Below are 25070 nucleotides of genomic sequence, written 5' to 3' on the forward strand. Positions count from 1 at the left end.
AGTGAGTAGAATGTCCCTTACGTTGGTGATCAGTGAGAAGAATGTCCCTTACGTTGGTGGTCAGTGAGAAGAATGTTCCTTACATTGGTGATCAGTGGGAAGAATGTCCCTTACATTGCTGATCAGTGGGAAGAATGTCCCTTACATTGGTGGTCAGTGAGAAGAATGTTCCTTACATTGCTGATCAGTGGGAAGAATGTCCCTTACATTGGTGGTCAGTGAGAAGAATGTTCCTTACATTGGTGATCAGTGGGAAGAATGTTCCTTACATTGGTGATCAGTGGGAAGAATGTTCCCTACATTGGTGATCAGTGGGAAGAATGTTCCTTACATTGGTGATCAGTGGGAAGAATGTTCCTTACGTTGGTGATCAGTGAGAAGAATGTTCCTTACATTGGTGATCAGTGGGAAGAATGTTCCTTACGTTGGTGATCAGTGAGAAGAATGTTCCTTACATTGGTGATCAGTGAGAAGAATGTCCCTTACGTTGGTGGTCAGTGAGAAGAATGTTCCTTACATTGGTGATCAGTGGGAAGAATGTCTCTTACATTGGTGATCAGTGGGAAGAATGTCCCTTACGTTGGTGATCAGTGTAAGAATGGTTTAATTCCTATAATAAACATTTATTTTGAACATTGTGTAGAGAAATTCTTTGAACGCATGCAATGTGGGCAGTGCAATATGTAGGTGGGACTTTGTGTGAATGTAGCTTTAACATGGGCGGAGACACAGGGGGCCCCATGATCTCCTTTTGCCCGGGTGCCCCATGAGCTGTCAGACCGCCCCTGGCTGTAAGGGATGGTGGAAGCCCATCGGAATGGACACAGCAGGTGCCTACCAATAACTGAAATATCAATTTTTAATGAACTGACCTATAAAAAATATGTCCTCTTCTTGAATGGCCTATATTGATATTTAGATGTAACACAGTTGTGTTGTGTTGTGTTGTGGCTTTACTTTGTTGGCTGATCACAATGCAGTCACCTGAATCTCTGCTAACAAAGCATGATGACTTAAGTCACAATGTACTAATATTGGGTGACATTCTAATGAAGTCATGTTAATATTTAAGAAGATGAATTTATCCCACACATTAGAAGATAAGATACACAGTGGAAGATTTCTTTGGTGGAGATAACAATATTACAGGATGGAGCCCGGCTCTCATAAACTCTACCATGTACACGGCTTCCACTCCCGGAATTTGCTAGACACATACTTTTCCAGTAAACCAGGAATGCCCTTTGCTCATGAGGCTTTAAGGTATCCTATGGAGAAATTTTACAACGCATTTTGCTCAGGTAGGTAAAGCTCTTTTTGATAATAAATTCATTGTGCATGAAGTATTTATTAGGAGAAATTAAGCATAACTATTGATTTGCAGAACGGTCTTGTACAAGTGAAGATTTGACTGAAACAGAGAGTGAAAGAATCATATATTTAGATAAACCAGGTAGAGACAAAGTAGAATTTCTGCTGATCCATTCTTTAGGAAAATCAAAAAGCCCTCTAGTGGCACAATGTCACTGCTGCCAGGGCTTCCATCTTCACAAAGTCCTCTTTCTGGGTTCACGGACTCTGTCCGCTTGAATGGCTGAGCCGCGATGATGCGCACAGGAGTCACGGTCTCAGCACAGAGCTCTGAATGGACAGCACTGTCCTTTCAGAGTGCAATGTGCATGCACCAGTGTCATCACTGGCTACCAGGCCCGGACTGGGACAAAAAATAGGCCCGGGCATTTTAGAATGGACCCCTGGGGGGAGGAGGTGGGGACGGGGGGGCGAGCATTCGCGTGGGTGATTGTGATGGGATATTTATCCTGAGGGACAGCCTCAGACCAGAAAAGAGACATGCCCAGACCATCAAAGAGACAGCCTCAGTCCAGCAAAGAGACAGTCCCAATCCACCCCACTTAACAACTGCTACAGAGCGGGAGTTCGGCTGTAGCACACACTGGATCAGTTCAGTGCACTAACCTTCCTCCCTGTGCAGCTGTCACATTGTGCCAGTGAGAGGCTACCATTTTCCCGAGTGCAGGTATATCTCCAGCGGCTGGCCCAGGAGGTGTCTGTCCCCTGCAGGTACTTCTCTCCCGCCTTCTTCTGCAGATCCTAGTTTGTTGGCTCCGGCCCTGCTTCAGGCATGGCCGCATAGCGGGAGGTAAGCGGTGGCCGCGGCCTGTGTTTGCCCTGCCAAACCGCAGTCACTGCTTATCTCCCGCTGTGTGGCCTGGTTATCAACAGGCTGCTCTTCTTAGGACATGCAGCCCAGAAACCCTGGCCCACTCACTTTGTGTAAGACTCCTTTCACATTGAGGCTTTTTACAGGTGTTTTTGCGCTAAAAATAGCGCCTGTAAACTGCCTCTTCTGCTGCCCCAGTGTTAAAGCGCTGAGTGCTTTCACACTGGGGCGGTTTGCTTGCAGGACAGAAAAAAATATCCTCCAAGCAGCATCTTTGGGTCGGTGGGGGAGCGGTGTACACACCACTCCCCACTGCCCCTGCCTATTGAAATGAATGGGCGCCACTTTCAAAGGGCCAGTACGGGCCGGCTGGCTACTACTAAACTAAATATCTCCTAAACGGTGCACGCTTAGGAGATATTAACTGTACATATAGGTAAGTCTTATGGGTCTGTAGGTATAAATAAAAAAATGTACTTTACTACCGCTTTAACTTGGGGTGGAACTCCGCTTTAACTCTCCGACGCCCACCAATAACTGAAATATCAGTTTTTTATTAAACTGACCTATAAAAAATATGCCCTCTTCTTGAATGGCCTATATTCATATTTAGATGTAACACAGTTGTGCTTTAACTGTCCTGAATTCAAATTCATTGCATATTTGTTTTCGGGGCTGTTCGGAGTTGGGCACTCACCTACATATTTGGTGGACTTGTCCAATAGTTCAGACCTTCTGGGAGGAAATGTTAAATTGACTTCCAGAATGTTTTCATCAAAGCTACATCTTAACCTAACTACTGCATTACTCAACTTGAAACCGGAGTGCATAACGCACACCCAATTCAAACTTTTTGTTCAGCTTACAGCTGCAAAGTAAACGATAGCAAAAGCATGGAAATCTCCTTCATTGGTGGTAGCTGAGACGGAAAGTATGATGCACAAATACCACTTACCATCAACCTTTGACGAAAAATGTTCTCCTGCCATGGTAGATGATTTTTGAATAACCATATTATATCTCGTGATGGCTTTTGGGTCAACCCGGTGGACTCCCCTCCCCTTTCTTCTCTTTTCTGCTCTCTCTTTTTCTTTACTATAATACATTTTCACCCCCAATCCTTCTTATTATTTTGAAGCTCTTGATCCTTCAGACTATAACTTTCTTTCTCAACTTACCTATACTAATTTCAGTTGTTCTAGTTAGAAATTTTTATAACAGAGTGGGGGTTATTTCTGAAAGGCAAATCCACTTTGCACTACAAGTGCAAACTACAAGTGCAACGTGCACTTGAAATTGCACTGAAAGTGCACTTGGAAGTACAGTCGCTGTAGATCCGAGGGGGACATGGAAGGAACATAAAAAGCAGCATTTTGGCTTGCATGTGATTGGATAATAAAATTAGCAGAGCTTCCCCTCATTTCAGATCTTCCCCTCAGATTTACAGCGACTGCACTTCCAAGTGCACTTTCAGTGCATTTTCAAGTGTGCTTTGCACTTGTGGTTTGCATTTGTAGTGCAAAGTGCATTTGCCTTTTGTAAATAACCCCCATTGTGTTTTCATTTGACTCTTTACACTTCAGGTTATCTTTTGCATGCTTTGAAGTCTATCAACACGAATTGTAACGAGCTTCATTCCTTTTGTCATATTTTATTTAATGAATATATCTGTTATGCCTTTTTATGAACTTAATAAAACCACTTTAAAGGAAACAAATGCATTGCATAGAAACAATTCCACAGCTCTCATTGAAGGTTGTTTTGAATCTTTTACTGCAGGGGACTTTAGGGGAGACGTGTTGATTGACATCAGTGCTGGTCCCATCATACAACATCTCTATGCAGCGCTGGAATATTTTAGAGATATCATTCTTCTCAAGCCTACTGAGCACTGTATTTTAGAAGTGAAAAAATGGACAGACAGCCGAACCGGAGCATTTGATTGGTCACACACCACTACACTTGCTACAGAATTGGCAGGAAAGAGGTGAAGTATCTGCCAGTTTTTTCTCCTAGTGAGGCTGAATACCTGGTGTGATGAACTAGTAGCGTTGGGAGGAGGATCAGACCTAATTTTTAAAACATTTGTAATTTAATTTTTGTATTTAATTATTAATAATATTAATAATTATTTAATTATTGTATTTTTAATTAGCCTTTTCAACTTGTGAGGAGATTTGAAAATCAGGTGATAATATTACGAGGGGAAAAATTACGTTAACGTAGGATAAAACGCCTTTCACGCCTAGGATAAAACAAATCTAAATGCCTAAGCCTTCTTTTGCAATTTTGACATGTGTTAGTAAAACCGTATATATCATCAATACTTTGTGCATTCAGCTGATTATACCTTGTTTTTTTAGGACAAATTGGACTTTCATTTGCTGGTAAATGTTAATGAATGTCTCCTGATATTTTTTATTATTATTATTATCAAAGGAAAACTAGCCAAAAATAGTAAAAAAAAAATACAGATTTTTAAATGTAACTATATATTTCTTGTTATTGCCATAACTTACCACCAAAGAACTACCCAAAATAAATTCTCCTGCTCCTGAAGATCGCAGCGATACATCATATGTATATTTTATGTTGTTTGTATTCGTGGGACAGCCCAAAAACAATAGTACGCATTTTGCTTTTTTTTTTTAAAACTACCTAAACACTACCTAAAACTACCTTAAACACACTGGGGCAGATCCACAGAGCAAGTACGCCAGCGTATCTACTGATACGCCGGCGTACTTTCAAATTTCCCGCGTCGTATCTTTAGTTTGAATCCTCAAACCAAGATACGACGGCATCTGGGTAAGATCCGACAGGCGTGCGGCTTCGTACGCCTTCGGATCTTAGATGCAATACTTTGGCGCCCGCTGGGTGGAGTTTGCGTTGCTTTCCGCGTTGGGTATGCAAATTAGCGATTTACGACTATCCACGAACGTACGCGCGGCCGTCGCATTTTCTAACGTCGTCTGTAGTTGGCTTTGTAGTCGGCGTATAGTTAAAGCTGGTATTTTGCGGCGTATAGATAGACTTGCCATGTTAAGTATGGCCGTCGTTCCCGCGTCGAAATTTGAAATTTTAATTTTTTTTGCGTAAGTCGTCCGTGAATAGGGATGGACGTAACTCACGTCCAAGTTAAAAAAATGACGTCCTAGCGACGTCATTTAGCGCAATGCACGGGCAGGACATTTCGGGACGACGCATGCGCAGTTCATTCGGCGCGGGGACGCGCTTCATTTAAATGAATCACGCCCCCTAATCGCCGATTTAAATTCCGCCGCCAGAAATACACTACACCGCCGTAACTTACGGCGCGAAATTGTTGAGGATTCGAAATTCCGCCAGGTAAGGTACGGCGGCGTAGCGTATCTCTGATACGCTGCGCGGATGTAATTCTCTCTGGATCTGGCACACTGACACTGACTGACGCTGATACTAATTAAAAAAAAAATCCTGTCCAAAAAAGGCTGACCCTGACCTTGACCAACACACTAACCCTGGCACTGACCTACTGTAGTTCAAACCTCGATCCAGGTATTTTTGCAAGGACAGAGAACGATACAATATATCTCTCTTGTCCATTCACAGAGACAAAAAACACTGGGACGGGATTCACAGTGACTAAACACTGATAGATAGCCAATTTAGAGGCTATCACAGCGATCAGGTGACCCAGAATTGGTCGTTCCGAGTCCCAATCATTAGAACAGGGCCCGGGGCTCTCAGGGAGACCCAGATCTCTGTGCTGGGAGAGCGCCATGCAACGCGTTTCCATCACGAAGGGAGATACGCAAATATGGGGACCCACGAAAAAAAGCCCAGTCCAGTGGGGTTGCATATTTGTGTACTGTTGGTGTGAAGGTGTTAATAATGCATTAATACTCCACTAACATCAAATGTAATACTGCTAGAAGAATCTTTTTTTTGGGTGTGCAGCATATGATCCCCAGCAAAAAGCAGTGAAGGGAATTGGTGGTTAGTGGCTAGCTGTAAGTGCTTTATCTCTATGATATGGTCGACACTCCTCTTCCAGTGATATCTGAAAGTCTCTTCTACAGCTCAGAAATGTTAACGGTATTCACTAGCTCAGACCTAATATACTAAATGCCTCTCAGAATATCAGTTAAATGCTTTATGTGACATGGGATGTGCTTCTTCCTTTCAGTGACCAATGTGAGGAGAAGGAAATTGGACTCAAGGCGGCAATTACACATGTTGTAAAATTCGATATCAACAAGGAAAATCTCACAGACCCAATTGGGCTTCCACAAGCCGACTGCCTTCTGTTCTGGTGTATTACGGAAGCCATCAGCAAAGACCTTGAAGAATTTGTGAGAAACTTCAGGAAATTCTCAAAGCTTCTAAAACCTGGCGGGCGCATTATGTTTTATGGAGCTTTAAATTGCACATTCTATATGGTTGGGGAAGAGAAGTTCCATATGGTAAAGTATAATGAAAGTGACTTGAGAAGTATACTCAGTAATGAGGGGTTTGTTATCACCCATTTGGAGGTTTCCCAAAGAAAGGCTGAGAGTGATCTGTCTGATTTTGATTCAGCTGTGTTCTGTACAGCTTATAAAGAACAGAAGATTTAGGCCTCATTCACACCATGTGTTAGAAAGTGCACATGAATTTCATGAAAGAACAGTGGGGGTTATTTACGAAAGGCAAATCCACTTTGCACCATAAGTGCAAACTACAAGTGCAAAGTGCACTTGAAATTGCATTGAAAGTGCACTTGGAAGTACAGTCACTGTAGATCTGAGGGGGGGACATGCAAGGAAAACAAAAAACAGCACATTTTAGCTTGCACATGATTGGATGAAAAAATCAGCAGATCTACCCCTCAGATTTACAGCGATTGCACTTCCAAGTGCACTTTCAGTGCAATTTCAAGTGCACTTTGCACTTGTAGTTTGCACTTGTAGTGAAAAGTGGATTTGCCTTTCGTAAATAACCCCCCATGTATAGCAAACCCCCTATGTATACCAAAAACTGACAAAAGATGCAGAAAGCAGGATTTGTGGAAAACAAAATGCACCGCCCTCTTCCACAACACATTGATGTGAACAGCTTCATAGATTATGATAGCAACTAGTTTTCATGAGCTTTTATTATGCTGTGATCCTGGGTTGTAGTGCATATAAAAAAACAACGGTAGTAATGGGCCCTTAGGCTGGGTTCACATATATACAAATTGGATGCGTTTTAAACCGCATTCAATTTGTATAACATGTGAGTGTGACCGGCTTCGCACCTAAATCTCACCTGAACCGGTGAACAGAAACGCACAGGGCACCGGACTGCAAACCGCACCGCAGATATGTGAACCCAGCTTTAGGTAGCTACCAATATCCAGAATTGTATCAGCAAGTCATGTAGGAAAGATGGCATGTCCATATGCTTTAAAAGACAAGAAAAAACTCACGCTGCCAGATGACAATCACCTAAAAAAGAGCTGCTGCAAACACCCCAATGTGTTCCCACACTTCTAATAAAACAACAGAAAATTATGCTGCACTACTCCCTAAGTAATAAAAAGTGATAATAAACACACTACAGAAGTGAAATAAACAAAACAAATTAAAATGCTCACAGGTAAATGGATAATCTAAATAAAATAACAAATTGACCAACAATCAATCAAAAATAGGCAAATATCATTAACAAATTCCATACAAAATGCTTAAAACCACAAAATGAAACTTGGTTCTGTGTTCTCTAAAATAGGTGGTACTGGGAAGTGGGTAGGGGGTGGAACCAAGGGACAGTGCGCAGAGGTGGGTAGGGTACAGAGACGAGGGGTGACTCAAAAGGGAGTTCCTGTACCTATTTATTGAGAAAAAAAGGCCTGATTAGGACCTAGTGCTGGTGACATTATGGGTGCATTCAGGGGAAGGCTGGCTCTATTGGTTATAGAGAGCTGAGCCCCCAGCTGGTCACCTAGCAGCAGTAATGCTGTATAATCTTCTCTGTTGACATGCTAATCGGGATGTGATCCAGGTAATGCTCCCAGTCAGATCTAATAAACACAGTATTTATTAGCATCAAGAGTACAACCACACACACACATATATATATATATATATATATATATATATATATATATCTCAAAAGTATGTTCCGCAGCCGCGTGGACTCTATGCCTGTAAAGTGTGGGCTTTGATCAATAAAATCTCTGATATGTAACACTAGGATTTGACTGGGAGCATCACCTGGATTGCATCACGATCAGCATGTCAGAGAAGCTCCGCTGCTGCTAAGCAATGTGCAGGGAGCTCAACTGTCTACAACCAATAGAGATGGGCTCGGGTGTGTTTGAAATCCCACATGCCCGATCCCGCCAGGAAGCCAACACTCCACAGTGCTAATCACAGGCAGTGAGACATTTCAGCAGCGGACCGGGAAATGTCTCACTGCCTGTGATTGGTGCTGTGTAGTGTGGGCTTCCTGGCAGGCTCTGGCATGTGGAATTTTAAACATGCCCAGCCCATCTCTAACAACAAATTGTGCTGGCCCTCCTGTAAATCAGCCCCATAAAGTAACCAGCTCTGGGTTCCAATGTGCTGCCGCCGCTGCCAAGGAGACAGAGACCAGCGCTGTGAATAGCCGGGACAGGACAGCAACTCTGGTTATTCCAGCACTGGTCCACACTGGGAGGATTCCCCCATCCACCTATAATGTGTAGATGGGTGAATTGGATCATTTCTTTTTTTTTTATTTAACCTAATAGTTGAATGAAAAAAAGTGATCAATGTATGGGCTGCTTAAGAGCTAAGACCAGCTATAGACAGTTTAAATCTCAGCTGGTTCAGCAGGAACTGGCTGAGATTTGAACCATTAATGAGCAGATTCTCTTATGATTATCACTAGTGGTTGCTGTATAGCCACTAGTGATAATGACTGTTTGTCGGGAGAATACAATTGCTGGGCAGGAGGGATATTCCCCTGTCAGCACTGTCTGTGTTGATGGGGGAATCATGCAAGTTTCTTTCCTGCAATCTGTGGATGTAGAAAATAAATTTATTTATAAATATATTACCTGCCTAACTGAAAGTGATAGTGTAACAGAATGGCCTGTGACACCCAGAGACTTTTGAATGATGGGCGGTACTCCTGTGCCAGCGTCACTAATGACTCTTGGGTCTAGTGTCACTAAGAAATGATAATGATAAATTACATGCGATGGGACATTACTGATAATTCATGTTTTGCAGGATATCTTGAAATATTACAAGTTGTTAAAGTCTGACTCCAACAGGTCAATAGAGTGTTTTCATTCAATGTGGGGACACATGCTTTTGAGGTGTTAATTGAGTCTGCTCCTAGACATTCCATTGTGTGATGCTAATACTGTTTTGTGTCCATTGTGCTAATTAGGTCTGCTCCTAAGACCTGTTCATTGTGTATGCTAATGACACTGTTAAGATGTGGAATGTGACTTGTCAAGCTGTAGTAATTAACCCCTCTAAATGCGGAGCCAGACCGTCTGGGTAATGAGTAGTAATTAACTCATCGGAATGTCATTATCTAAAAGAATGTGTATGAAGCCCCCATTGTGTGATGTGTGGGTGGAGTGTGTCTTTGTCAATGTGATTAACTGTAACATGCTTGTACTGTATATAAGAAAGCTAAGTTACCATTAAAGCATTCATTCATTCATTTTGGAACCAGTACCAGAGCTTGTGTTGTCTTGGTTATTCTGGGAAATGAAATGGGTCGTGTCTGATGTCTGTCGGATTGTCGGATAAGCTGTCATGGGGCGATGGATTGGAATATCGTAAACGGTGGTGACCGTTACAGAAAGTAAATTGTGAATGTCTTGAAAGAACAGGAGAGGGGGAGGGAGACAGATGGGGGGAGAAGGGATGGACATAATGCAGTTCAGTGATTACAGTGTACTGCAGTCTGCAGTGCACACACTTACCCACGGTCCAGGCTAGAATCTCAGGCATCATTCACACACATGCTGCTGATTTTCATATTTCCCGCCCACACATCCCCTCTCTTCACATACAGCACACCGGGATAGTGTGGGCGGGACTGAAAGGAGGAGGAGGAGGAGCTGTATTCCTCCTTGCTCGTATGTGAGGAGAGTGGGGGGGAGGTGGCTGGACTCGCTGGGCTGTAAAAGAGTGTCATAGACTGACACTCGGCTCAGCTTGCAGTCACCACTCTCGTAATTTACAGCCTGGTTCTCCTGTCCTAAGGACGGGAGAAATCAGTCTGTTTTTTTCAGTAACTGAGATGAAGGCTTGGGCCCCCCCTCCCCCACAGTGCTCATGGGGATCGCTCGCATTATGCAGTGTCAGCGAGCAGAGGGAGGGGGAAGGAATGCTCCGCAGAGCTGACTGGGGACGCTCTCCCTCTCAGGAGAGACTGTTACTCCAGAGGCGGCCCGAGCAAAATACAAAAAAATCTTTTTTTGGGGGGGGCACATGGTGGGGCACAGCATAATGTTGGGGGGGTCAGTAAATGCACTGCACAGTGATGTAATGAAATAAATAAAAACAATTACAATATGGATTGGAATTCGGATCGCCCCCCCAAGTCATCAGCGGTGCACTGCCTGATCCCATTCCCCACCCATCCACCTCGGAGCCTGTTATTGTAGTTAGACTGCTAGGACTTGTAGTTCTCCATCTTCTCCTGGGGCTCATGGAGAAGATGGAGATTGGAGAACTACAAGTCCCAGCAGGTCATACATACAATAAGGCTCTGAGGTGGATGGCATGCACCTGAGCCCAGGAGAAGATGGGGAACTACAAGTCCCAGCAGGTTATAATATAAGGCTCTGAGGTGGATGGATGTACAAGAAGTGGGAGGGGCCAATCGTGGAGGGGCGGGGTCTTGTGCCCCCCATCCTAAAACTTCACCAGCCGCCACTGATTGGGACACATTTTAAGGGGGGGGAGGCCGAACTACAATGGAGCAGACAAAAATTAGGTTGTTAAAGTGGAGTTCCACCCATAAATATAACATTACATCAGTAGTTTAAAAAAAATATCATTAGTCCTTTACGAATTTTTTTTTTTTTTTTTAGATGCCTTCAAAGTGTTGTTGCTAGGCAGAATAGTTAATCTTCCCACTTCCTGCACCTAGGTGCTTAATGCTTCCTAACCTACACCGCACAGACTCTTGGGTATGTAGTGGGTGTAACTTTCCTAGGAGTCTGTGCACTCCCCAGTCTCAAAGAATCATGTGACTTGGACAGAACAGGTGCTGAAACCTGATCTGACACTGCTTGTGCAGCACTGAGCATGTGCGAGGTCTGCAAGGCTTAAATCCAGGAAGTCATACAGTCTGGCTTCATGATGCCCACACTTAAGATGGCCCCAGTCAATTTCTATTTTATAAAGTGTCTAAATGCTGTAACAACCTAACAAAACGGACCTTAGTTTACAGACTAACTTTAATAGAATACATTAAGCTTGTGTATTACAGGGGTATTTATATTTAAAAAGTGAAATTGTGGCCGGAACTCCGCTTTAACAGACTAGGCTAGGTGTGTTTGGGCCTAGGATAGCATGCTGGACAGGATAGTGAAGGGAAAGATGCATGTAGGCCAAAAAAGGAGCATTGAAAGCTGACAACATGCATGGGGACAAATTGGACATTCACAACATATTACAATCATGGTAATTAGGGAAAAATGCTAGAAATACAAGACATTAGCATACATTAAAGACATAGATTGTGATGTTAAAGGAGGAAACTTACCTTAATATACTCCTCCTGCATGACTTGTATGATGGCAGAACACGTCTCCGGTATGATGATCCCAAGCGCCTGGGGAGAGATGCCTGTCGAGAACTTGAGGTCCTGCAGGCTCCTCCCAGTCGCCAGGCACCGCAACGTGGCAATAAGCCTCTGCTCGGCCGTGATGGCTTGGCGCATCACAGTGTTCCCTTCCTCGTTATAAAGGGGGACAGAAGATCCAAAACGACGGTAGAAAACGGGGTCCGTCATACGGAGAAAGTTCCTGAAGTCATCAGGATTATTCTCCTGGATTTCCCTAAGCAGAGGCATATGAGAGAATTGGTCACGCTGGCGCAACCAATTCTTGGCCCATAATCTCCTCCTCCTCCTGTTCTCAGCCAAAGATCGAGCAACATTATGAACTCCAGAAGACAGCCCATACGCAGCACGAACTCGAGCATGAGAACGCACCTCAAACATGGCTTCAAACCGGTCGGCTGGTCAGAACGCACTTGAAACAGAAAGCACCCCGAATCCAGCAAGACCTGTAATGAGCGTACTTGAAAAACAGATACGAACGGACAGGAAGGCTCTGCAAAACAGAAACGACCCGACCGCAAGCACTGAATGCCAAATACGAACCCACAAGAACAAACTGAACCCTACAATATGATCTGAAGAAGATTTTCACCGCTCCAGGTGAGCCCTATAGACAATCAGGGACGGTCGGATTACCAAGGTGCTGGCAATGCACGTAGCAGTAGCAATAGGAGGAAGGAGATGGACAGCCGCACTCCGAAATAACTTTTCAAAAAAGTTGTCTTTTATTTTCAAGCAGGAACATGGCTGCCATGATTAAGCACTAGCAAGAGTGCGAAACTAGTCGGCTGTCCTGGTTTATGGTTGTGATGATTATGCATGTTCCTGCTTGAAAATAAAAGACAACTTTTTTGAAAAGTTATTTCGGAGTGCGGCTGTCCATCTCCTTCCTCCTATTGCTACAATATGATCTGCAAAGCACAGAGACTGAAAAGCGCGAATCGGCTCTAACCAAACTTTCACTAACACGCGGTTACACAGAATTAGCAAAAGCTGAGGCAAGGGTGGCGCCAAAGGCTTTGGCCTTCCCCTTTATAGTGACGTCATACGTGGTTTACGTGTCCGCGTTCTGACACGTTCGGTTAATGAACCTATGGTGTGTAGGCACATCAGACCATCAGTCAGCTTCATCGGTTAACCGATGAAACGGTCCTTCAGTCCGTTCTCATCGGATGGACTGATCGTGTGTACAGGGCTTTAAGCATAGGCGTATCGAGTGAAAATGGCACCTTCGGCAAGCACTGAAACTTGCGCCCCGTCAAAATATTTGAAACCCATCTTTCAGATAACCTAAACAAAAAAAAACAGCTATCAAAACTACAAATCAAGCACTTTGATCTTTCAGTTAACCAATTAAGAAATGGTAGTGGCAGTGGCACTACATAAAAATTACAACTGCGCCTTCCTTGCTTTCACTGATGCAAACATTATTTCTTAAAGGAGTTGTAAAGGTACATGTTTTTTTCACCTTATAGGGGTTGTAAAGGAATTTTTTTCCCCCTAAATAGCTTCCTTTACCTTAGTGCATTCCTCCTTCACTTACCTCATCCTTCGATTTTGCTTTTAAATGTCCTTATTTCTTCTGAGAAATCCTCACTTCCTGTTCTTCTGTCTGTAACTCACCACTGTAATGCAAGGCTTTCTTCCTGGTGTGGAGAAAGCCTCTTGAGGGGGGAGAGGGTGAGCAGGCAAGTCAGGACACTCTCTACTTTGCAGATAGAGAAAGGAGCTGTGTGTTAGTGGGCACCCTGACACTCCTGCTTGCCCCCTCCCACCTCAAGAGGCTTTCTCCACACCAGGAAGAAAGCCTTGCATTACGGTGGTGAGTTACAGACAGAAGAACAGGAAGTGAGCATTTCTCAGAAGAAATAAGGACATTTAAAAGCAAAATGGAAGGATGAGGTAAGTGAAGGAGGACTGCACTAAGGTAAAGGAAGCTATTTAGGGAAAAATAAACCTTTACAGCCCCTTTAATGCATTCTATGCATTAAGGTGAAATACCATCCGATTATTAGTGGACCCCCAGCCCCCCCCCCCCCCGGTTACTTACCTGAGTCCTCGAAAGTGTCGCATTGTGATCACGCTGGCTTCTCGGTTCTTCTCGGCTCATTCATTGGATGATTGATAGCAGCGCAGCCGTTAGCTCTCGCTGCTGTCAATCAAATCAATGACGCAGCACGCCAGGGGGTGGAGCCGAATGATACAGTCAGCGGCTATGGACGCTGACTGTATCACGGGAGCGCGCCCGCGAGCTAACCCCATTGGGAGAGCACTTCCCAGAATGGGGTTAGCTCTTGTGGGAAAGAGCCAAGAAACCCGCCCAGGGACCCCAGAAGACGAGGATCAAGGCCACTCTGTGCAAAACGAGCTGCACAGTGGAGGTAAGTATGATATTTTCGTTATTTAAAAAAAAAGGAACCTTTACAACCCCTTTAACTCACCTCAGCCTAGTTAGTCAATGACTCCTTTGGTAAATCCTAATCAGCTCCTGCACTGAATATTACTGCTACACAAATATTGTATTGTCTACAGGCCAGTTCACACCAGAATGTGGTGCGTGCGCATTTGCTGCACCGCATTTAAAATGGACTGCACTTGCAGTCAGTCTACAGTGGGTGTCGGTAATAACTTAACAACACCCAAATGCAGGTCGCAAATGCAGTGCTTTTGCCTGCACTGGATTGCATGGTATGGTAGTACTATACAATCAGGTTGCTGTGCATTTTGTAAAGTACTGTATGCACTACTTTTGGTACAGTCCAGCACGATTTCAGCCCATTCTAATTAAAAAAATTGCAATAAGCGTTTATTGATTGGTTTGCCCAAAAGTTATATCGTCTATGAATCCGTGAACGTGATGAAGACAAGTGGAACTGTAATTGATAAGTGATATTTTCACAAAAGAAGTCTTCTGATATTCTTTCACCACACCCAAGTGTTGAAAGTGAATCCACCACCCTTTAAGAATGCGCACTCACCGCAACAATTAGCCTCACACTCTCGTGTTTTGGCAAATGAGCTTAAGTAGGATCCCTAGGATCAAACAGGCAGGAATCCGTTCCAAAGCAGTGCAATTCAGGGAGGTTGTCACATGAATAATAAAGGAAACAAGTGCACAATAGTGTAATATTGTAAAACAACTTTAATAAAACATCTATTGCAAATCCTCCAAACTATCCACTCACAAGCAATCTTGAAAACCAAGCAGTGAATAACTCCAAACGTAAATCAAAGTGATGAACAAAACTTCTCCAGATGTAACAGTGGTCACGGCGGACCATCGAGCAGCCCAAAAATGTACTCACAGCCCTTATGGTGTAATGGAGTGAATGTTGAGTTTAAGGTGCCTGTCCTGGCTAAAAACGTCCCACGTCCGAAAAATTCAGGGTAGACTGTAGTAGTGACCTAGTGACCACGCCCCGACATGTTTCGTTGTGTAGACTTAATCATGGGGTTCATGATTAAGTCTACACGACGAAACATGTCGGGGCGTGGTCACTAGGTCACTACTACAGTCTACCCTGAATTTTTCAGACGTGAGACGTTTTTAGCCAGGACAGGCACCTTAAACTCAGCATTCACTCCATTACACCATAAGGGCTGCTCGATGGTCCGCCGTGACCACTGTTACATCTGGAGAAGTTTTGTTTATCACTTTGATTTACGTTTGGAGTTATTCACTGCTTGGTTTTCAAGATTGCTTGTGAGTGGATAGTTTGGAGGATTTGCAATAGATGTTTTATTAAAGTTGTTTTACAATATCACACTATTGTGCACTTTTTTCCTTTATTATTCATGTGATAACCTCCCTGAATTGCACTGCTTTGGAACGGATTCCTGCCTGTTTGATCCTAGGGATCCTACTTAAGCTCATTTGCCAAAACACGAGAGTGTGAGGCTAATTGTTGCGGTGAGTGCGCATTCTTAAAGGGTGGTGGATTCACTTTCAACACTTGGGTGTGGTGGAAGAATATCAGAAGACTTCTTTTGTGAAAATATCACTTATCAATTACAGTTCCACTTGTCTTCATCAAGTTCACGGATTCATAGACGTTTTTATTTGTGCATTTCATTTTAGTTTTGTTTGTTTGCACTGTTTTATTCACATATAAGGTGATAATCACTCTATTTATTTATTCATTTAAATTATATATGTGATTAAGTTTTATGTAAGCGCTGCTTTTTTACAGATTTTGATACATTGTTTACACAGAGGTGTCACAATAGGTATTTTGTCACATTTATATTTTCTTTAATAGCAGCTGCCACAGATTATTATTTTATTTTATTCATTTATATATCTCCAGCTGAGCGCAGTGGGGGTGGTTTACAGAGGGCCTTTTTTACCATAATTTTGTCCAAAAGTTATATCGTTTACAAAATTGGGGTTAGTTATGGCATTTTTATAAAAAAAATTGTAACTAGTAATGGCGGCGATCAGTGATTTTTTTCGCGACTGCGACATTATGATGGACACATCGGACACTTTTGACACATTTTTGGGACCATTGTCATTTTCACAGCGAACAGTGCTATAAAAATGCACTGTTTACTGTGAAAATGACACAGGCATTGAAGGGGTTAACCACTAGGTGGCACTGTAGGGGTTAAGTGTTCTCTGCATAGTGTTTCTTACTGTAGGGGGGACGGGCTCTGTGTCACATGACACTGATCTCCGCTCCGAGTACACGGAGCCGAGATCAGTGTCATTGTCACTAGTCAGAGCGGGGAGATGCTTGTATGCTTGTTTACACAAGCATCTCCCTGCTCTATACCTCCGTGAGACGATCGCAGGGATCCCCGCGGCGATCCCGGCGGGGATCGAGTCCGCAGGACCCGTCGTCTGACTCACGGGGATGGCGGCAGGATCATGAGCGTGCAAAGATACGAAGGAAACTTGGACAGCGCACTCCAAAAATGTTCTTTTGTTTAAAATCGATCACAAAATGAACATGTCACAGCAAAAATATTGGAACAAAAGCTAACGTTTCGCACTGTAGCTTCAGTGCTTAGTCATGGCTAGGGTCATGAGCGTGCCGCCGTCGGCACGCGTGCAACCACACGGACAGGCATTTAAAGGGGACGTACAGGTACAATGATATGCCTGTCCGTGCCATTCTGCCGACATATATAAGTGCAGGAGGCGGACCTTCAGCGGTTAAAGTGGAGTTCCACCCATTTTTTTTTTATCCCGAAAATAGAAAAAAAATTGCATTTTTTTTTTTATACTCACCAGAAAGGGCGCTTGCTATGCGGAACTAGCTCTTCTGCCTCGTCCTCCATCGTGGTGTCTTCTGTTGAATGGGGCACGCTGCCTTCTGGGAACTGTGTGTATCCCAGGAGGCAGCCGTTCATTCACAAAGCGATGTGCGAGTCGCGCATGCGCAGTAGGAAACGGACAGCGAAGCAGTAAGGCTTCACATCCTGTTTCCCTTAGTGAGGATGGAGGCGCCAAGACCGAGCGATCACCGTCAGGGGGCTGACATCGCAGGCGCCTAGGACAGGTAAGTGTCCTTATTAAAAGTCAACAGCTACAGTTGTGTTAGTAGCTGCTGACTTAAAAAAAATTGTGGGTGGAATCCTGCTTTAAGAGTAAAATAAGTAGAACTGCTGAATAAGATGTCTTACTTGCAAAGTTGTATTATGATTATCTTTGTGAAAGAAAAATATTAAAATAAAGAATTAAAAAATAAAAAATAAACAAAACACACAAGACATTTTAGGCACAGAAAACTTCTGTTCTATACTTGTAATGTAGTAATTTGTTTGACAAGATCAAACCTCTTCTACCCCCAAAACTAGCACAAAAAAAGTGGCTTTACTTTGTTGGCTGATCACAAGGCAGTCACCTGAGTCTCTGCTAACAATGCATGATGACTTGAGTCACAATGTACTAATATTGGGTGACATTCTAATGAAGTCATGTTAATATTTAAGAAGTCAAACTTTTCCCACACATCAGAACATAGGATACCCAGTGGAAGATAACAATATTACAGGATGGAGCCCGGCTCTCATAAACTCTACCATGTACACGGCTTCCACTCCCGGAATTTCCTAGACACGTACTGTAACAGTAAACCAGAAATGCCCTTTACTCATGAGGCTTTTAGGTATCCTATGGAGAAATTTCACAACGCATTTTTCTCAGGTAGGTAAAGTTCTTTTGATAATAAATAATTTGTGCATGAAGTATATATTCGGAGAAATTAAGAATAACTATTTGCAGAATGGTCTTATACAAGTGAAGATTTGACTGAAAAAGAGGGTGAAAGAATCATATATTTAGATAAACCAGGTAGAGACAAAGTAGAATTTCTCCTGATCCATTCTTTAGAAAAATCAAAAAGTCCTCTAGTGGCACAATGTCACTGCTGCCAGGGCTTCCATCTTCACACAGTCTTTTTTCTGGGCTCACAGGCTCTGTCCGTTTAAACGGACGAGCCGCAATGATGCGAACAGGAGGCACGGTCTCAGCACAGAACTCTGAATGGACAGCACTGTCCTTTCAGAGTGCAATGTACTACATGCACCAGTGTCATCACCGGCTACTACTAAAAAAAATATCTCCTAAATGTTGCATGCTTAGGAGATATTTACTGTACATACAGGTAAGTCTTATAGGGCTGTAGGTATAAATCAAAAAGTGGACTTTACTACCGCTTTAACTTGCTGTTGGAGTATAAGAATATACTGTACATAGGGAGGTTGAACATTAGCAAGAGATCATATACCCAAATGTGTTAAAAGATAAATTATCTCTGCTATAGGGAGTCCTGGTTTGTCTACCCCTGGCAGAGTTTCTGGCTACATGTGTGGAATATTCCAACAATGGGATCTTCCTGCCACAATTCTCTCTGGTTATGTACTCCTAGAAGTTGTAGCTGCCCCCCACCCATCTCTGTGTGTTCCAACTATTCCTATTACATTCTCTATAATATAAAACAAATCATGCTGTGAAGGATGGTGAATACCCATCGGAATGGACACAGCAGGTGTGTAGAGCCGGGAGCTCAGCATAGAGATAGAAGAAACTGGTTTAACTCTCCGGTGCCTACCAATAACTGAAAAATCAGGTTTTAATGAACTGACCTATAAAAAATTTGCCCTCTTCTTGAATGGCCTACAGTATATTGATATTTAGATGTAAAACAGCTGTGCTTTAACTGTCCTAAAATTAAATGCATTACATAGAGACTATTCCACAGCTCTCCTTGAAAGGTGTTTTTAATCTTTTACTGCAGGTGACTTTAAGGGAGACGTGTTGATTGACATCAGTATTGGTCCCATCATACAACATCTCTATGCAGCGCAGGAGTATTTCAGAGATATCATCCTTCTCAAGCCTACTGAGCACTGTATTGTAGAATTAAAAAAATGGACAGACAGCCGAACCGGAGCATTTGATTGGTCACACACCACTACACTTGCTACAGAATTTGCAGGAAAGAGGTGAAGTATCTGCCAACATTTTGTCCGAGTCAGGCTGAATACCTGGGGCCAGATCCACGAAGCAGTTACGCTGGCGTATCTATTGATACGCCGCATAACTGCTAGGTTGCTCCGGCGTATCTTTGTTTTGTATCCACAAAACAAGATATGCCTGAAGCAGGGCTAGATCCGACTGGCGTACGTCTTAGTACGCCGTCGGATCTAAGGTGCATATTTACGCTGTCCGCTAGGTGGCGCTTCCGTCGATTTCCACGTCGAGTATGCAAATTAGCTAGATACGCGAATCCACAAACGTACGTCCGGCCGGTGCATTTTTTTTACGTCGTTTCCGTAAGGCTTTTTTCGGGGTAACGTTACCCCTGCTATATGAGGCGTAGCCAATGTTAAGTATGGACGTCGGGCCAGCGTTGAATTTTCCGTTGTGTACGTCGTTTGCGTAAAACGTTCGCGAATAGGGCTTTGCGTAGAATGACGTTCACGTCTAAAGCATTGGCTTGTTGCGGGTTAATTTGGAGCATGCGCACTGGGATAACCCCACGGACGGCGCATGCGCCGTTCAGAAAAAACATCATTTACGCTGGGTCAAGACGTATTAACATAAAACACGCCCCCATCTCATCCATTTGAATTGCACGCCCTTACGCCGACACAGTTACACTACGACGCCGTAACTTACGGTGCAAATTCTTTGTGGATACGGGAAATACGCTGTAAGTTACGGCTGTGTAGTGTATCTGAGATACACTACGCCGGATGTAAAGAAGCGCCGCGCTACGTGGATCTGGCCCCTGGTGTGATGAACTAGTAGCGTTGGGAGGAGGACCAGACTTAATTTTTGAAACATTTGTAATTTAATTTTTGTATTTAATTATTAACCTCCCTGGCGGTATGATTCTTTCAGAAAAAACATGCTGAAAGCGGTACCATTATTTGCAAGGAAATTTGGCGTTTTATATTGTAGGTCTGTCATTTTTAGAAATAACTCACTTAAATTTGACCAAACAAGATTCTAATAGGCATCCCGGGTATGACATTTTTTTAAAAACAAAATTATAAATTATAATATAATAAATAATTATAAATAATTATAACAAATAATAATATAATTATATTTAAAAATATTCAATAATGTAATCAAATCAAAATCACTGAAATTTGCTCAGTTGCAGAATTGTCGGTGTCATTTTTTTTTTTTTTTTATGACGAATTTTCCCACAAATCGCTATCGCACAATTCTGCAAGTGATTATAATTTATTATCGCTGTTTTTTAGCTGATCTAAAACCTACTTTTGACATAAAGGGACACTTTTGGTTGCTATGGACAATCTATAGTTTGCAGGGAGAAAGAAACGTTTTTATTATATAAAATGACATGCAGGGCACTGGACAGACCACTAGGGACAAGGGGGGTGTGTTTTTTTTACATACAGTACTGTAATCTATAAGATTACAGTATACTGTATGTAAAGTGTTTGTTTACTTTTTTGAATTTGGCGCCGTTCTCCGTCCCATTGCGTCGTAACGTCGCAGGGAACGGAGATCGGCGGCACAGGAGGACGCTGTGTGAATCGAGCGAGGTCTCGCTCACACAGCGTGGTGGCATCGCTGGATCCAGGGACAAGGTAAGTAAACCAAGCCTGTGGATCTAGCGAGGCAAGCCCGAGTCTGACACGGGGTTACCGCTCGCAGCAGGAAAATCTAACCCCGAGTCAGACTCGGGAATACCGCCAGGCAGGTTAATAATATTAATAATTATTTAATTATTGTATTTTTAATCAACCTTTTCAACTTGTGAGAATATTTGTAATTCAGGTGATAATATCACAAAGAAAAAAGTTATGTTAACCCCTCTGCGCCTAGGGTAAAACAAATATAAATGCCTAAGCCCTATTTTGCAATTTTGACATGTGTTAGTAAAACCGTACATGTCATCAATACTTTGTGCATCCAGGTGGATTATACCTTGTTTTTTTCAGGACAAATTGGGCTTTCATTTGGTGGTAAATGTTAATGGATATTCCCTGATATTTTTTTTAATTATTATTATCAAAGGCAAACTAGCCCAAAATAGTAAAAAAAAAACATATTTTAAAATGTAACTGTATATTTCTTGCACTTCCATAACTCACCAAAGAAATACCCAAAATAAATTCTCCTGCTCCTGCCACATATATATATTTTACATTGTTTGTACCCGTAGTACAGCCCAGAAACAATAGTGCGCATTTTGTTTGTTTTTAATACTACTTAAAACACACTGGGGTAGATTCAGATAGGTTAGCGGATCTTTAGATCCGCGTAACCTATCTGATTTACGTTACGCAGCCGCAAGTTTTTGAGGCAAGTGCTTTATTCAGAAAGCACTTGCCTGTAAAGTTGTGGCGGCGAAGCGTAAATCCCCCGGCCAAATTCAAATTCGGCGGGTAGGGGGAGTGTAATATTTAAATCAGGTGCGTCCCCGCGCCGAACGAACTGCGCATGCGCAGTCCGCAAAATTTTCCAGCGTGCATTGCTCCAAATGACGTCGCAATGACGTCATTGGTTTCGACGTTAACGTAAATTACTTCCAGCCGTATTTGCGAACGACTTACGCAAACGACGTAAAAATTTCAAAACTCGGTGCGGGAAAGACGGCCATACTTAACATAGGATACGCTGCACATACCCCTCATATAGCAGGGGTAACTTTCCGCCGGAAAAAGCCGAACATAAACGACGTAAAAAAAATACGCCAGGCGTTCATTCGTTTCTGAATCGGCGTAACTCTTCATTTGCATATTCGACGCGTCAAAGATACGGAAGCGCCACCTAGCGGCTGGCCTGGAATTGCAGCCTAAGATCCGACGATGTAACACAGTTACATCTGTCGGATCTTAGGGATGTCTATGCGTAACTGATTCTCTGAATCAGTCGCATAGATACGACCGGCCGGCCTTAGAGATACGATGGCCTATCAGGAGATACGCCGTCGTATCTCCTATCTGAATCTGGCCCACTGACACTAACTGACCTTAACACAAAACACTGTCCAAAAAATACTGACCCTGACCTTAAAACAAACACTAACCCTGGCACTGACTTAATGTAGATTTATTATTTCCTTCTTTTTTTTTTATTCACATATTTTTTTTCTATCTCTGCAAGGACAGAGAAGGATACAGTGTATCGCTCTTGTCCATTCATAGAGACAGAAAACACGAAGACAATTAGAGGCTATCACAGCGATCAGGTGACCCAGAATTGGCCTTTGTCCGAGTCCTGATCGTTAGAACAGGTCCGAGGCTCTCGGCGAGACCCAGGTCTCTGTGACGGGAGCGCGCCATGCGACACGCTTCCAGCACAAAGGGAGATATGCAAATATGCGGTTCCACGGGAAAAAGTCCAGTCGAGTGGGGTTGCATATTTGCTTATGAGGGGATCAAGGGGTTAATAATGCATTAATACTCCACTAACATCAAATGTAATACTGAATCTTTTTGGGGTATGCGGCATATGATCTCCAGCAAAAGAAGTGAAGGGAATTGGTGGTTAGTGGCTAGCTGTAAGTGCTTTATCTCTATGGTAAATGGTTGGAGTTGACACTCCTCTTCCAGTGATATCTGAAAGTCTCTTCTACAGCTCAGAAATGTTAACGGTATTCACTAGCTCAGGCCTAATATACTCAATGCCTCTCAGAATATCAGTTAAATGCTTTATGTGACATGGGATGTGCTTCTTCCTTTCAGTGACCAATGTGAGGAGAAGGAAGTCGGACTCAGGGCGGCAATTACACATGTTGTAAAATTCGATCTCAACAAGGAAAATCTCACAGACCCAATTGGGCTACCACAAGCCGACTGCCTTGTGTTCTTTTGTATTCTGGAAGCCATCAGCAAAGACCTTGAAGAATTTGTGAGAAACTTCAGGAAATTCTCAAAGCTTCTAAAACCTGGCGGGCGCATTATGTATTATGGAGCTTTAAATTGTACATTCTATATGGTTGGGGGAGAGAAGTTCCATTCTGTAAAGTATAATGAAAGTGACTTGAGAAGTATACTCAGTAATGAGGGGTTTGTTATCACCCATTTGGACATTTCTCCAAGAAAGGCTGTGAGTGATCTGATGGATTTTGATTCATTTGTGTTCTGCACAGCTTATAAACAACAGAAGATTTAGACCCCATTCCCACCATTGTGTTAGAAAGTGCACATGAATTTCATGTGCAATTTTTAGTGTAATTTTAATGTGTAACATTAAAATGTAATGTAAGGCAAAGTGTGGGTGGGAGCTTTGGATGTGTTTTCCATGAATTTTCCTCCTGGAAAATGTACCACGTGGTTTAAAAAATGCACTAATTAAAACTGTTTTAGTAAATTTTCTGTGCATCACCATGTGTTGCTATTGACTATAAGGCAAAACACAATTTACCAAAAACTCATAAATGATGCAGAAAGCAGGATTTGTGGAAAACAAAATTCACTGCCCCCTTACACAAAACATTGATGTGAACAACTTCATAGATTGTAATGACAACTAGTTTTCATGAGATTTTAATATGCTGTGAGCCTGGGTTGTAGAGCATATAAAAAAACAATGGTAGTAATGGGACCCAGCTTTAGGTAGCTAACAAAACCCAGAATTGTATCAATAAGTCTTCTATGTTCTGGTAGAGCACCTCAAATGTTGAGGCAGTCCTCTGAAAAAAGATATCACCAACCACAAACCTGCTGCCAAACTAGGGTTGCCAGCTTTTCATCAAGCCAAACCCGAACGCTTTAGCGGTGCACAGTATTTTTTTTGGGGGGGGGGAGGTTTGTTTTAGTATACACTTTAGGATTGTAACAGACCTGGGAAAGCTTTGGGCACTCCAAAGAAAATAGTAATGAGGCAAACATAGTGCCCACTCACCCTTCTGTCAAGACCTGTTCTGAACCACATTCCTGTCTGAAAAATAAGTCTGGGTTTCAGGTGGACTGAAACCCTGACACATAATTCAAAACCTGAACTGTCTGGGTGAATCCCAGACAGGTGGCAACCCTATTCCAATCCAAACCCTAAACACCAACTTTTTATACTGACACAAATAGACTGGGGCCATTGATATCTAGGCAGGCTGCCAAAGATACAAAAGCCCTGAAGAAAGCATCCTACGACTTTAGAAAACGGGTTAGCATCTTTGATTGATTTTTGAGCTAATAAAATAATAAAAATATTCTGATTCCAGAACTTTTATTTGTGGTGTTTATAAACCTTGACTTACCCACTATTTAGCTCATTATTAACTCTCAGTAACCCTAATTCATTTTCATTGACCATTTCTTCTCTTATTTTCTTCTCTGTTTTTTTTAAACTGATTTTCTTTTTACTGTTCATTTATTTTTGTCCGTTTGGCTCATTCATTTTTGTAGCTTCTCCTCACATAATTACCTAAAATTATTATTTATTTATTTTCATTTTTTTTTTTTTTTTTTTTTAAATTAGTTTATTGGGTTTAAAGTAAAGAGAAAACAGTAGATACAATTGACAATACAAGATTACAGAAAAATAAAAATGGTATCATGTAATAAGAGAGTATTTGAAACATAGACAAATCCAATAAATATTTGTAGATCCTATGAGGAATATTAAAGGAATCATTAAAGCAGGTTATAGTCA

At 42.5% G+C, this 25070-nt stretch overlaps 1 protein-coding gene across 4 annotated transcripts; it reads left to right on the forward strand.

The window, feature by feature from the left end:
* The first annotated feature begins 1094 nt into the window (after positions 1-1094).
* Positions 1095-24641, forward strand: LOC120915534 (nicotinamide N-methyltransferase-like). 4 transcript variants are annotated; one of them, XM_040326110.1, is made up of 4 exons: positions 1095-1134; positions 17968-18134; positions 19228-19435; positions 23162-24641. In XM_040326110.1, exons 2-4 carry the CDS (start codon positions 17984-17986, stop codon positions 23589-23591), a joined length of 789 nt encoding a protein of 262 aa, XP_040182044.1. In that variant the 5' UTR covers positions 1095-1134; positions 17968-17983; the 3' UTR covers positions 23592-24641. The 4 variants fall into 4 exon arrangements, with proteins under 4 accessions (XP_040182044.1, XP_040182043.1, XP_040182045.1 ...); XM_040326109.1 differs by lacking the exons at positions 17968-18134; positions 19228-19435 and adding an exon at positions 3962-4169 and having other exon boundaries at positions 1100-1301; XM_040326111.1 differs by lacking the exon at positions 17968-18134 and having other exon boundaries at positions 1100-1301.
* The last annotated feature ends 429 nt before the right edge of the window (positions 24642-25070 follow it).

Source organism: Rana temporaria, chromosome 10 (assembly GCF_905171775.1).
Source record: "Rana temporaria chromosome 10, aRanTem1.1, whole genome shotgun sequence".
In the NCBI taxonomy this organism is placed as follows: domain Eukaryota; kingdom Metazoa; phylum Chordata; class Amphibia; order Anura; family Ranidae; genus Rana; species Rana temporaria.

What these genes read in the sequence shown, in the direction of transcription:
- LOC120915534 (XM_040326110.1), top strand. Translation starts at nt 17,984, where the DNA reads ATGGAGCCCGGCTCTCATAAACTCTACCATGTACACGGCTTCCACTCC. An exon ending in TCACAACGCATTTTTCTCAG is followed by an intron (nt 18,135 to 19,227) that starts GTAGGTAAAGTT and finishes CTTTTACTGCAG; the next exon opens with GTGACTTTAAGGGAGACGTG. An exon ending in ACAGAATTTGCAGGAAAGAG is followed by an intron (nt 19,436 to 23,161) that starts GTGAAGTATCTG and finishes TCTTCCTTTCAG; the next exon opens with TGACCAATGTGAGGAGAAGG.